This window comes from Leucoraja erinacea, chromosome 12 (assembly GCF_028641065.1).
Source record: "Leucoraja erinacea ecotype New England chromosome 12, Leri_hhj_1, whole genome shotgun sequence".
Lineage (NCBI taxonomy): Eukaryota > Metazoa > Chordata > Chondrichthyes > Rajiformes > Rajidae > Leucoraja > Leucoraja erinaceus.
This window is the reverse complement of record NC_073388.1, coordinates 15,775,789-15,789,878: the sequence shown is the minus strand read 5'-3', so window position 1 is coordinate 15,789,878 and position 14,090 is coordinate 15,775,789. Positions and strand designations below refer to the sequence as shown.

Genomic DNA, 14,090 nt, shown 5'->3' with positions numbered 1-14,090 from the left:
TCTGCAGGCTAACTGACCTCAACTACCCTCTGTGGCAGAGAGTTCCAGAGATTCACCACTCTCTGTGTGAAAAATGTTTTTCTCATCTTGGTCCAAAAGGATTTCCCCTCTATCCTTAAGCTGTGACCCCTTGTCCTGGACTTCCCCAACATCGGGAACAATCTTCCTGCATCTAGCCTTCCAACCCCTTAAGAATTTTGTAAGTTTCTATAAGATCCCCTCTCAATCTTCTAAATTCTAGAGAGTATAAACCGTCTATCCAGTCTTTCTTCATAAGACAGTCCTGACATCCCAGGAATCAGTCTGGTGAACCGTGTCTGCACTCCCTCTATGGCAATAATGTCCTTCCTCAGATTTGGAGAACAAAACTGTACGCAATATCAAGATTCCCTTGTATTGTGTTTGAACTGTATTAATCATCTGTTGTTGAATAAGGTTAGCATAAGCGAACAGTTTGTTATGACTAATGAAACAATTGGCACTTGGTAATTGGTAGAATATTTTCTTAGAATAGTATCTAACAAAAGTAAACAAAAGGTGTTTTCTGCCCAGCATAACTGTCAGCTAATTACATAGAAACATAGAAATTAGGTGCAGGAGTAGGCCATTCGGCTCTTCGAGCCTGCACCGCCATTCAATATGATCATGGCTGATCATCCAACTCAGTATCCCGTACCTGCCTTCTCTCCATACCCCCTGATCCCCTTAGCCACAAGGGCCACATCTAACTCCCTCTTAAATATAGCCAATGAACTGGCCTCAACTACCCTCTGTGGCAGAGAGTTCCAGAGATTTACCACTCTCTGCGTGAAAAAAAGTTCTTCTCATCTCGGTTTGAAAGGATTTCCCCTTTATCCTTAAGCTGTGACCCCTTGTCCTGGACTTCCCCAACATCGGGAACAATCTTCCTGCATCTAGCCTGTCCAATCCCTTAAGAATTTTGTAGGTTTCTATAAGATCCCCCCTCAATCTCCTAAATTCTAGCGAGTACAAGCTGAGTCTATCCAGTCTTTCTTCATATGAAAGTCCTGACATCCCAGGAATCAGTCTGGTGAACCTTCTCTGCACTCTCTCTATGGCAATAATGTCCTTCCTCAGATTCGGAGACCAAACTGTACGCAATACTCCAGGTGTGGTCTCACCAAGACCCTGTACAACTGCAGTAGAACCTCTCTGCTCCTATACTCAAATCCTTTTGCAATGAAAGCTAACATACCATTCGCTTTCTTTACTGCCTGCTGCACCTGCATGCCTACCTTCAATGACTGGTGTGCCATGACACCCAGGTCTCGCTGCATCTCCCCCTTTCCCAATCGGCCACCATTTAGATAATAGTCTGCTTTCCTGTTTTTGCCACCAAAATGGATAACCTCACATTTATCCACATTATACTGCATCTGCCAAACATTTGCCCACTCACCCAGCCTATCCAAGTCACCCTGCAGTCTCCTAGCATCCTCCTCACAGCTAACACTGCCCCCCAGCTTAGTGTCATCCGCAAACTTGGCGATATTGCCTTCAATTCCCTCATCCAGATCATTAATATATATTGTAAATAGCTGGGGTCCCAGTACTGAGCCTTGCGGTACCCCACTAGTCACTGCCTGCCATTGTGAAAAGGACCCGTTTACTCCTACTCTTTGCTTCCTGTTTGCCAGCCAGTTCTCTATCCACATCAATACTGAACCCCCAATGCCTTGTGCTTTAAGTTTGTATACTAATCCCTTATGTGGGACCTTGTCGAAAGCCTTTTGGAAGTCCAGATACACCACATCCACTGGTTCTCCCCTATCTACACTACTGGTTACATCCTCGAAAAATTCTATAAGATTCGTCAGACATGATTTACCTTTCGTAAATCCATGCTGACTTTGTCCAATGATTTCACCACTTTCCAAATGTGCTGCTATCCCATCTTTAATAACTGACTCTAGCAGTTTCCCCACTACCGATGTTAGAACATGTTATAAACCCTTTTCTCACAGTAAGAGATTTTAAAAAATGAATTAGGTGTCAAATTAAACTTCTTTTTACGCTTTATCTGATGGGATAAATTGCAGACTTGATTTTTTAAATCTCCAAATGTTATAACTTTGCTACTGTTTCCACTGTTTGCTGCTGTGTGAATGGCTCCTCTATGACTGCAGACAGACACAACATGCTGGAGTGACTCAGCGGGACAGCCAGCATCTTTGGAGAAAAGGTGTGGATTGAGAATCTTGTGCAGACCCCAAGGCGCTGTGACTGTCACTCCAACACTCTGATTCTATGACTCTCACCATTGTCCGACATCTTCTCCATGCGCCGCCATTGACCAGCGCCGTTTCCATGGCATCCTCCGCCCCCACCCCACCGACCCCCCCACCGACGTAATGAACCGACGCAACGAGCGTGCTGCGTCACCACGCCAGCTTGGCGGAAGATTTAAATGTGTGTCGGCAACAGCGCGGGCGGCTGGAGTTGCAGAGTCGCTGTATGGAATCTGTCGTTTAAAGATCGTATAAGACAACAACAACCCGGAGCGGGAGGGACACCAACTTGAAGGTAGGAATTTGCAATTGCTTGACCGAAGGCAAGAAGAGTGAGTTAGCCGGCTCAGTGTCCGTGCAGTGCAGTGCAGTGCAGAGGATAAGGCGTCTGAATGCCCGCTGAACGATCTTGCCCCTGAAATGTACGCTCTGCCCTTTAGTGAGAGCGGGTACAATGACCAGGGCATCATTTTCTGGTTCAGTATGGATTCTAAAATTGTACTCGAGTAAAATCCTTGACTTGCATTTGATTTCAGCTTTTTTTTTTAAATCGCCACATCTTGCAAAGTTTCTTTTCATCCGTTATCTCTGGTGCATTCCTTTAAATAGTCGCCCAACCAAAGGCAGTACAGGTGCACAACCTTTTATCCGATGTCGTCTGCGCACCAAAGCTCGCGTTTGGCACCAAACTTGACCCGAAACGACCCACGATCAACCCAGGTCTGTACTACTGTAGCGGCTGCCTCCTCCCCGGAGACCGGGGAGACACTTAAACATCTGTAAATCATTGCTTAAATGTTAGTTAGTTTGGAGGGCTTTTATGTGAAGGGGGGGGTGAAGGGGTAAACTTTAATTCTTAGTCCCCGACCTGGTCGGAGAGGCGGGGAGCGGTCAATGCCTTACCGGGTCGCCGTGCAGTAAGCTCCGCAGCGCTGTGGCCGTTGGGGCAGCGGGCGTCCGGCCGGTTGTAGCTCCGACTCCGGCAACCCTATCCCTGGCTGCGCGGCGCTCCAAATCCAGCGCGGCCCGCGGCCGGACGTCCCAGCTCCGCGAATGTTGGGATTTGGCGGCGTCGCAGCGCTGGGATACCAGCGGGGAGCGGGCAATGCCTTACCGGGTCGCCGTGCGGCAAGCTCCGGAGCGCTGTGGCCGCCGACCCAACGTTCGCGGAGCGTCGCTGGATTTGGAGCCGCGCAGCCAGGGGTAGAGTTGCCGGGGTCGGAGCTCCAACCGGCGCCGCCCGCGGCCGGACGGAGACCCCAGCTCCGCGAGGTTGGGAGTCGTCGACCAGGTAAGAATTCAAGTTTCCCCCTTCACCCCTACTCCACCACCACCACATAAAATCCCTCCAAACTAACTGACTAACATTTATGCAATGATTCCCCAGTCTCCGGGGAGGAGGCAGCTGCTCCAGACTTTTCAAGCAGCCCGCGCTACCTACCTAATCTACGCTAAAAATCTTCCAACCCTAACCTATAACCCTAACCCTAATGTCCGAAATCCGACAAGTGTCTGGTCCCAAGGCTTTCGGATAAAAGGTTGTGCACCTGTATCCTACAATTAATTGGAATAATTTGTTTGGTTTCCTACTGCTAACTTAACTCTCCCCGGAAATATATTTGAAATCTTTCACTGATTTGGCTTTGTTTGAAATATTTATTGGCTTTGAGGGGGCTTTGGTTATGTTAATGGGAAGGATTACTGAACCTCTTTTGAGAAGTACCATGCAACCTATCCATTGCATCAGATGCTGCCTTCCTGTGTTACTCCAGCACTTTCTGTCCTTTCTTTGTAAACCAACCTCAGATGTTCTTGTTTCTACTTGCAACCTTTATTGTTAGACTGATTGAACTGAATATGTTTTAGTTTGCCCATATTTTATTTCAATGTACCCAAATTAGTACATGTGACTATAAACTGGCCTTGAAATCTTGATAAACCCATACCAACATGCAGTTTTTCCTTAATGATGTATTAATCCCTGTATGCTGACTTGTTTCTTCTGTTTCTGTACTTTAAGATGTATTTTACTTTGATCAGATTGGGTTTTAAAAACGTTGTTAGTTGCAACAAGATTTACGATTCCACAAAGTAAAATAGTGTAATGTAAACATTTTCCTCTGAACTCTACCAATAATTTAAAACCACTTGCTGTAAGTGGAGGTAAACATTTCTGCAACACCAACATTGGATATTCCCTGAAGATAGACACAAATAGCTACTGGATCTCTGGAGAGAAGGAATGGGTGATGTTTCGAGTTGAGACCCTTCTTCAGATTACTCAGTTGGCATGCAAGCCAGACTGTACAACTAAATCAGTCAATCTTTATGGAAGTTTATTTTGGCAATGTGCTTGTATATGAGGGTCACCAACTTGCATTTTGCTGACTAATGTTTGTAGTCAGAAAAAAGAAGGCATGTATGTACACCTCGCATTCATATACCAAGCATTGGGATAAGTTTATGGTGATGATCTTATCTTATGATGCCAGATCCTGGGCTCTTCCATTCTTATTGGTAGCAGTGCATTATTTTACATTACAAAGGTAGGGCTTGGAGTCTCAAGTCTGCACTGCCATTCAATAAGATAGTAGCTGATCTCACGCTTTAACTTGCATGTGGATAAAATACTGAAATATAAGGTGGTGGCGAACATGGCAACAGCTGTTGGTGATTTGTTGGAATGTATTACAGTAGAAATTTGTATGGAAAAGAACAAAAATGTTATTGTGAGCTGTATATACAGAGCTCCCGGATCCAGTATTGAAGTATTTAAAGATTGGATGGAAAACATGTTTACAAAATCATTACAAAAGATTATGTTCATCTGTGGGGATTACAATATTGACCTGTTGAATCCAAAAAAAAAGCACAAAATGACAGAAGAATTTATCAATGCTATGTACAGTATGGGTTTGTCCTAAAATAACCAGACCTAGTAGAATTACTTCTCATTGTGCCACATTAATAGACAACATATTCACAAACATTATGGAAAACAATATAGTAAGCGGACTATTAAACTGCTCACCCGGTCTCTGACTTCACAGCGCAATTAGCTGACAGTTAGTTATGCTGGGCAGAAAACACCTTTTGTTTACTTTTGTTAGATACTATTCTAAGAAAATATTCTACCAATTACCAAGTGCCAATTGTTTCTTTAGTCATAACAAACTGTTCGCTTATGCTAATCTTATTCAACAACAGATGATTGATACAATTCAAACACAATACAAGGGAATATGAAGAAAGACTGGATAGACTTGGTTTATACTCTTGAGGAAATATTATACAAATAGAACCACTTGGATAGTGACTTTTATATAAGCTAGGTAATTTGCAAAAGAAAAGCTTAAAGTTTTCCTGAACCGAAATAAAGTGCAAACAGACACATACACACAGGCAAAGATGAATCAAAACATGGAGGCCTGAACCAGAACCTGCTTAGCTTAGGTTATTGTTTGGGGCAATTATAGCACTGGAGAAAATTGTATTTGATATGGCTTTGTGTTGACGATTCGGAAGCTGAATAAGGGGCCTCTTCTTAGGCCATCTGTTCTGTCGCTATGGTACATTTTTGAGCTCTGAATGTGACATAAAGGTAAAGAGTTATGGCTTGTTTTGCTAGGTTTGAGAGAATTCAAGGCTGAGAGATGATAGACTGCAGTTAGCTTTGGCTGTGTACAATTATAATGTGTGATAAAGAATAAGATGCAAGTGAAAGAATAGTTGCTTTGAGATGGAAATGTGTGTTTTGAACTTAGAAACTGTAATTCAGCAAACTTATATAATTAATGTTTTAAAGGCATAGGTAATGGTATTTCAAAATGTGTAAAATTATAATAACACCAATTATGAAATGTATTGGCTTAATAGAAAGGTACACTTTAGACTTATAGAAATTGTTTAGATTTATAGAAATATATTTTCTCTTGGTATAGACAGTGTGTATGACTTGTGTGATCATTGTGTTATATATGTATCTTGTATTTTGAGGAATGGTCTTTCATAAGAGCCTACTGGGGTTTTGCTGTGTTGAAATAAAATAATCCTAAAACAGTTATAAAGCACAGGCAAACGAAGGCTGTAATGAGGCCAGGGAAGGGGAATCATGTGACTGATGTTGTAAATCACCAGAAGGACTCAGATGATTGGTTACTAGCTTGTCATAACCTCTGTATCTAAAATGTCTAATACCTATATAAATGCCATGAGTTTGTATCAAAGTTACTCCTCTCTGGACCCGCCCCAGAGCATCAGCTCTGTGTTGGAAGGTTCAAGAGACTAGTCTCAGCTGAATAAAGAATTGATTTTAACAGCAACAAGTGTTTGAGTCGAGTTGACTTTAGATTGAAAGAACTCAGTTTAACACTCTCTAGAATTTAGAAGATTGAGAGGGGATCTTATAGAAACTTACAAAATTCTTAAGGGGTTGGACAGGCTAGATGCAGGAAGATTGTTCCCGATGTTGGGGAAGTCCAGGACAAGGGGTCACAGCTTAAGGATAAAGGGGAAATCCTTTAAAACCGAGATGAGAAGAACTTTTTTCACGCAGAGATTGGTGAATCTCTGGAACTCTCTGCCACAGAGGGTAGTTGAGGCCAGTTCATTGGCTATATTTAAGAGGGAGTTAGATGTGGCCCTTGTGGCTAAGGGGATCAGGGGGTATGGAGAGAAGGCAGGTACGGGATACTGAGGGATGATCAGCCATGATCATATTGAATGGCGGTGCAGGCTCGAAGGGCTGAATGGCCTACTCCTGCACCTAATTTCTATGTTTCTATGACAAAGCTGGGTGGCAGTGTGAACTGTGAGGTGGATGCTATGAGAACGCAGGGTGACTTGGACAGGTTGGGGGAGTGGGCAGATGCATAGCAGATGAAGTTTAATGCGGATAAATGTGAGGTTATCCACTTTGGTGGCAAAAACAGGAAGGCAGATTACTATCTAAATGGCGTCAAGTTGGGAAAAGGGGAAGTACAACGGGATCTGGGGGTCCTTGTTCATCAGTCTATGAAAGTAAGCATGTAGGTACAGCAGGTGAAGAAAGCAAATGGCATGTTTATCTTTATAACAAGAGGAATCGAATATAGGAGCAAAGAGGTCCTTCTGCAGTTGTACAGAACCCTAGTGAGACAGGGCTCTCGCTTAACCTTTTTTCCCTGTTGCCAGCCAGGCAACCTCGGCAGCTTTTTAGGTTGCCAAATCACAGTTTAGGTGGTCATTTCAGATGGTTTGCATGAGGCGTGCGTAGTTACCAGTCGGAATTATGGTCAATGAAGCATTCACATATTTTTTTTGCTTCGTATAAAGTAACAAACTAAACGTATTCACAATTCAAGACATGATATATACCACAAAGACATGCAGTAAAATTACAATACAGTATCTCATCTCTTTTTACACGTTGCAATTAATGCAATTCATATTATCTCTATCCACTTCCAAACAAAAATATGGTTATTCGCACAATTCCTCCACTCCGTTCGCAATAACCAACCTGATCTAGCGGTGGCTCAGCACTTCAACTACCCCCCCCCCCCCCCCCCCCCCCCCCCCCTTCCATTCCGAATCCGACCGTTGTGTCCTGGGCCTCCTCCATGGCCAGAGTGAGGCCCACCACAAATTGGAGGAACAGCACCTCATAATTTACTTGGGTAGTTTACACCCCAGCAGAATGAACATTGGCTTCTCCAATTTCAGGTAGCCCTTGCTTTCTCCCTCCTTCCCCTCCCATTCCCAGCTCTCCCAAAGTCTACTGTCTCCGCCTCTTCCTTTCTTTTTCCCGCAGTACATTAACCATATAACCATATAATATTGGCCATAAATTTGCTGCCTAAAATTGCCAGAGACCCGGAATTGCTCCTGAATATGGGTGCTGTCTGTATGGAGTTTTTTTTTTCTCGTTTATAACATTGTTTACAGAGTACTATGTTTACATATTCTGTTCTGCTGCAAGTAAAGATTTCATTGTCCTAACTGGGACGTAAGAGAATAAAACACTCTTGACTTGTGTCGCTGATGTGTGGGATAGAACTAGAGTACGGGTGGTCGGTGGTCGGCGTGGATCTGTTGGGCCAAAGAGCCTGTTCCACGCTGTATCTTTAAATTAAACTAAAAACTCTAAAACCAGAGGAAATGTAAAGAAGGGTTTCTACCCGAAACGTCGTCCAATTTTTTCTATCCAGAGATGCTGGCTGCTCCATGGAGTTTCCCCGCACAATTAAAGCATGGAATAGTCTTCACCCTACCATAGGTACCAACCAGACGCAACTAAATTTAAGGCAGCTTTTTTTTCCTAATAACCCTTTTTTGCTTAAGGAAGTCAAGAGTGTTTTATTGTCATGTGTCCCAGATAGGGCAATGAAATTTTTGCTTGTATATATATATATATATATAATAAATAAACAGATAAATACATACATATATATATATAATAAATAAATAAACAGATAAAATGCAATAGGCTGTTATTTTTCAGAGTATGGTGTTTGGTGGTGGTGGGGTCCACCAGTATAAATTCCATTTCGAATATTTTTGGAGGACCAGGAAACCAAGAAGCAAGAGTTACTCCAGGGAGTTACTGCAGCTCCAGGGAGTGATTCTGCGTTGTTTTTCAGCGGTCGCGGTGAGGCAGTGACCGGGCAGCAATGGTGGCCAGAGCTCCCACAATGCAAAGGGAGGGAGAAAGTGGCCGACGCCGACCAGTTGCCATGGCACTGCGCATGTGCAGGGCTGCCGGCGACAACCACGGCCGTGATGAGCGGAGAACAGAGACCCGAGCCGAGAGCTAGCGCCGAGCGGAGAGCCAAGTGCCGAGCAGAGAGACCAGGACCCGGATGGCGGGCGGGTGGGTGTCCCGGTTGCTTGCCAAGGCGGGCAAAATGGCATGGCTTTTAGGTTGCCCGGCGGGACTGTAAGTTGCCATTGGCACCCGGGCAACCGTTAATTTTGAGCCCTGTGAGACCACACCTGGAGTATTGTGTGCAGTTTTGGTCCCCTAATTTGAGGAAGGGCAAACTTGCTTTTCACATTTGCTTTTTATTTTTTTTTATTCTGTTCGAAATAAAGTTTATAAATAAAAATAAAATACCCTGCATCATCTGTTCCCTTGAACCTCAACAAATCTGTTGGTCTCAATCCTCAATATATGTGAATTCTCATTCAAAATGTTTTCCAAAGATTTGCAACTTTTTCTCTGCTTTAAAGCAGATTCTACTCTGGAAATTGCCTTTTTCAATCCTTGGAAAATCCATAACCACTGAAATTATCTTTAACAACAGTGACATAGAAACAGACAAAATAGGTGCAGGAGTAGTTCACTTGCCCCTACAAGCTAGCACCGCCATTCAATATGATCATGGCTGATCATCCAAAATCAGTACCCCTTTCCTGTTTTTTCCCCATAATCCCTTGATTCCTTTAGCCCTAAAAGCTAAATCTAACCCTCTTAAACATGCATTGGCCTCCAGTACCTTCTATGGCAGATAATTTCACAGATTCACAACTCTGGATGAAAAACTATTTCCTCATCTCAGTCCTAAATGGCCTACCCTTTATTCTTTAGCTGTGACCCCTGGTTCTGGGATTCCCCAACATCGGGAACAAATTTCCTGCATCTAGCCTGTCCAATCCTTTAAGAATTTTATGTTTCGATAGGGTCCCCTCTCGTCCTTCTAAATTCCAGTGAATGTAAGCCCAGTCGATCCATCCTTTCTGTAAAGGATGGATCCCTACTCTGTAAAGATGGCGGCGCTGGCTTAACAGCTGCGGCCCACCTGCAGTCCGTCTGGTTTTTTTTTCTTTCGTTTTGTTCTTTGCCGTGTCTTAGTTAAATTTGTTTTATTAAGTTGTGTATGTATGTGGGTGGGGTGGGAGAAACATGCTTTGGCCTCTTCCTTCGGGGGATGCGACTTTTTCTTTGGTCGTATCCCCCGTCTCCGTCTGCGCCGAGGCCTAATGGCGGAGCTGGTGGCAATGGAGCTGTAGCGGTGGCAGTAGCGGCGGAGACCGGACTCGGCCCTGGAGCCATGGCGGCAGCAGCAGCAGCAGCGGAGACCTGACCCGGCACCGAAGCTGTGGCGGCAGCAGCAGCAGCAGCGGAGACCTGACTCGGCACCGAAGCTGTAGCGGCGGCGGCGGCAGCAGCGGAGACCTGACTCGGCCTCTGAGCTGTGGCGAGGCAGCGACCACCCGCGGGGTTTGAACCGTCGCCTCGGCGCAGAGGGAGAACAAAGAGGGAAGAGCCAGAGACTTTAAGATTTTGCCTTCCACCACAGTGAGGAGGTGTTTGGTGAACTCACTGTGGTGGATGTTAAATTTGTGTTGATTGTGTGTTTTTGTCATTTTTTAATTATATGTATGACTGCAGGGAAACAGAATTTCGTTCAGACCGAAAGGTCTGAATGACAATAAACACATCTAATCTAATCTTTCATCATGTGTCAGTCCTGCCATCCCAGGAATTAACCTGGTGAATCTACTCTGCACTTTATAGCAATAATGTATTTCCTCAAATTAGGAAACTGCACCCAATACTCCAGGTGTGGTCTCACCAGGGCCCTGTACAACTGCAGTAGGACCTCCTTGCTCTAAAGCTCAAACCCTCTTGCAATGAATGCCAACCGATAATTGAACATCAGTCCAATTGTTCTTGCTTTCTCTTTTCAATCCCACCCCCCACTGCATTTCCTGCCCTCGTTAAGGAAAAAGTGAAATATTTTGTACTTCCATGACGTATAAACTTTAGTAAATATCCCCAGTTACATTACAAAATCTTAAGCTTTTTGATATTCCAGAATTGGCCCATACTGGAGTATAATACATACATTTTGTGCTGCTATTCCTGCAGCTATCTCAAGTTGTATATGAAGTACTTAATGATGCAAGCTGTCTATTCCTATAAAGCAGAGTAACCCTAACTTATCTGAGCAGTGAAAGACCTTGGCTTGAGAGAGCACTCGATTGTCAAAAAATGCAAAGAGGAATTAGCAACCTGAGTATAACCTTCTGGTGGCCATGGACAGATGTTCAATGCATCATCCAAGTGCATATTCTCTAAAGGGTACATAGAATGTTAAAAATCTGTATTAGAGGATCAACAATGTGGTTAATCATTTGTTGTCATGGCTCTCTGAATTTTGCTGTATGGAGAGTATCTTTGAACACATCACTGCAGTAACTTTAGATGACATTATTGCATACTTTGTGCAATGTATTTTTGATTTGTTACTTTCATTTTATGATTCAACAAATATCAAATATGAGATGACGCCTCCAAATGTAAAATGTTGTGCATTTTATCCTGTACTCTCAATTGGATATGTATTTATTGACGATCTTAAATTGTCTTGGAAATCCAAATACATCAACAGTACTTTCCTTCAATGGCTCCAATCTATCTAAAATATATCAAGCGTGGGCAAAACTACATGGGGCTGATTCACTCTTAATGTGTGCTGTAATTTGAATTTAATACACTATAAAGTAGGATAGTGGTAGTAAAATGTGTCAAGCAGAAGATCTTATTTTTCATTCCTCTTCCAAATGTAAATCTTTCCACATTTAATGACTATGCAAATTAGTACGTACATTTGTTCTTGAAAATATTCTCAATTATTGCCATCTTGTTGCTTGACCTCTGAACTGCTTTTTACGTTTTTGCACTTTCTCTTGTCAGACTTTGATTTGTTTATTGGTAAATTTGATCACATTTATCTCCCCAAACCTCTGGCACTTGTCTAATTAGTTCCGTTAACTACTTCAATGTTTGCATCTGAGTATGTTTCAGATAAAATGTACACTTGGCAATTCGACACGCTCTTATCTGTTGCAGAATGGTAAGAGAAGAGGATAAAGTAATTCCCGTACGAGTGGCCTTGCGCTGTCGACCACTCGTGCGCAAAGAAATCGAGGAAGGATGTCAAATGTGCTTAACATTTATGCCGGGAGAGCCACAGGTAATAATTTAGTAGTTTTAACAGTTTGTGTGGATTCTGTATTTCCGTAGAAGATTGGAATATACGGTGAAAAAGCTACTTATTTTAACTACTAAACCAGGTTCGCTTCTTAATAAACAGACACCACACAAACTGTTTGGTAGACCAGTTCAAAACTTTACTTAACATCGGCCGATGGAAGGGAGGGAGAACTCCAGTCAAGTGACCAACACAGACACTTGACTGTGCTCAGACACCTTCTCTGAACAACAGAATTACATTGCCTTAAATAGGGTTTTTTTGTCCCCTTAACACCTTCCACAGACATTAATCATGTCAGAGGTACAGGAAAAGGTTTCCACAGATTGCATCGCATCAAAGGCCTTTTGTTTACATGGTACAAGATATACTAACAACATTGACCATTTGCTTTATCATTTTATTTCCACTTCCCTGGTTTTTCTTTGTCACTTGGTCCCTCTTAAACATAGGCCATTTTATCTCCACTTCCCTGGTTTTTCTTTGTCACTTGGTCCCTCATAAACATAGGCCATCTGTTTACAAAGATGTGACTGGCTATTTCTCTCTTCCTTTATTGCCTCCTCCCCATAAACATTGGTCATTTGGTTTATGGCATCTCACTTCAAAGATTTGACCAGCTATCTCTCTAGCTGCTCCTCTGCCTGTCACTTGGGAGACAATGTTATATGATTTATTATCTCACACACACCCACAACCTAAGGCAAGCCTAATTTGACACTAAATATAAGCTGTAAGCTAGCCCAGAAACCAATTTAATATCTTCTTATATTTTTAACTAAAACTCGGCTTCATCAACGGGCAAGAACGAACCTTTTGTTATTTTCATCATGTTGTGTGCTTTTGTTTTCTTCCTTATTACAGGTAATTTTGGGCTTAAACAAGTGTTTTTCCTATGATCATGTCTTTGAGCCATATGCTGAACAAGAAGAAGTGTTTAAGGTCACTGTTGGCCCCCTTATTGAGGGAATATTCAAAGGTACTGACATCCTACTATATGTATTTATGAAAAGCTTGAAGTTTTGTTTATGTTGCTTGTTAATTACCATTGGTGGCAGCTTTTTATCAAATCTTTTGACTCTTCCACCTGTCACATATTTGATAACTTTTTTTATAAGACATCCTGTTCTAATAAGGTGAAAATGTAGTTAGCAGTATTTATATCGATTTATGGCAGACTTACTGAGAAACACTAGGAAAACTGTACATTGCATACCACACCAGGCAGACCTTGCATGCGTACAACTGGTAATGCAAAAAAATACTTCAGTGCAGAATATATTGTTAGAGCTACAAAGAAAATGTAGGGAAAAAGTGCTGGATCTGAGATTGGGAATATGTCCTTGGTGTATGAAAGGTCTGTTCAAAAGATGCCAAAAGTGGGGGAGATGCTGTTCTTGAATCTGGTGGTACTTGCTGTCAAGTTTTTGAAAACTCTGTCAAACTAGAGCGAGGGGGAAGAGAGAATGACTGACTGCTTTCCTGAGTCATCATGAAATGCAGTGTTGATTTGGAGGTGGAAGGACGTTAGTTTATGTGATGAATTGGGCTGCATCCTATAAATCTCTGCAATTTCTTGAGCTCTTGGGCAGAGCAGTTGCCACACCTGGCTGTAATGCATCCTGATACTATGCTTTCTATGGTACTTCATAAAAATCGGTAAGATACATTGGGGACCTGCCAAGTTTCCATAATCATCTACATAGAAGTGTTGGTGTGCTTTCTAGACTGTCTTACTAATTTGGTTGGGCCGGATCAAGTTATCCTTTTTTGCACCTAGGAATTTGAAGCTCCCAACCGTCTGCATTTCAGCACCATTGATGCAGACTAGGGTGTGTACTCCATCCTGCTTGCTGAAGTCGCA

General features: G+C 42.8%; 1 protein-coding gene across 1 annotated transcript in view; it reads left to right on the top strand.

The window, feature by feature from the left end:
* The first annotated feature begins 2,504 nt into the window (after nt 1-2,504).
* Nucleotides 2,505-14,090, top strand: part of LOC129702094 (chromosome-associated kinesin KIF4-like) — a 51,756-nt gene continuing 40,170 nt past the window's right edge. The window contains 3 exon segments of the mRNA XM_055643642.1: nt 2,505-2,544; nt 12,085-12,208; nt 13,091-13,205. Of these exon segments, the coding sequence (XP_055499617.1) occupies nt 12,086-12,208; nt 13,091-13,205 (238 nt within the window). The 5' untranslated portion in view covers nt 2,505-2,544; nt 12,085.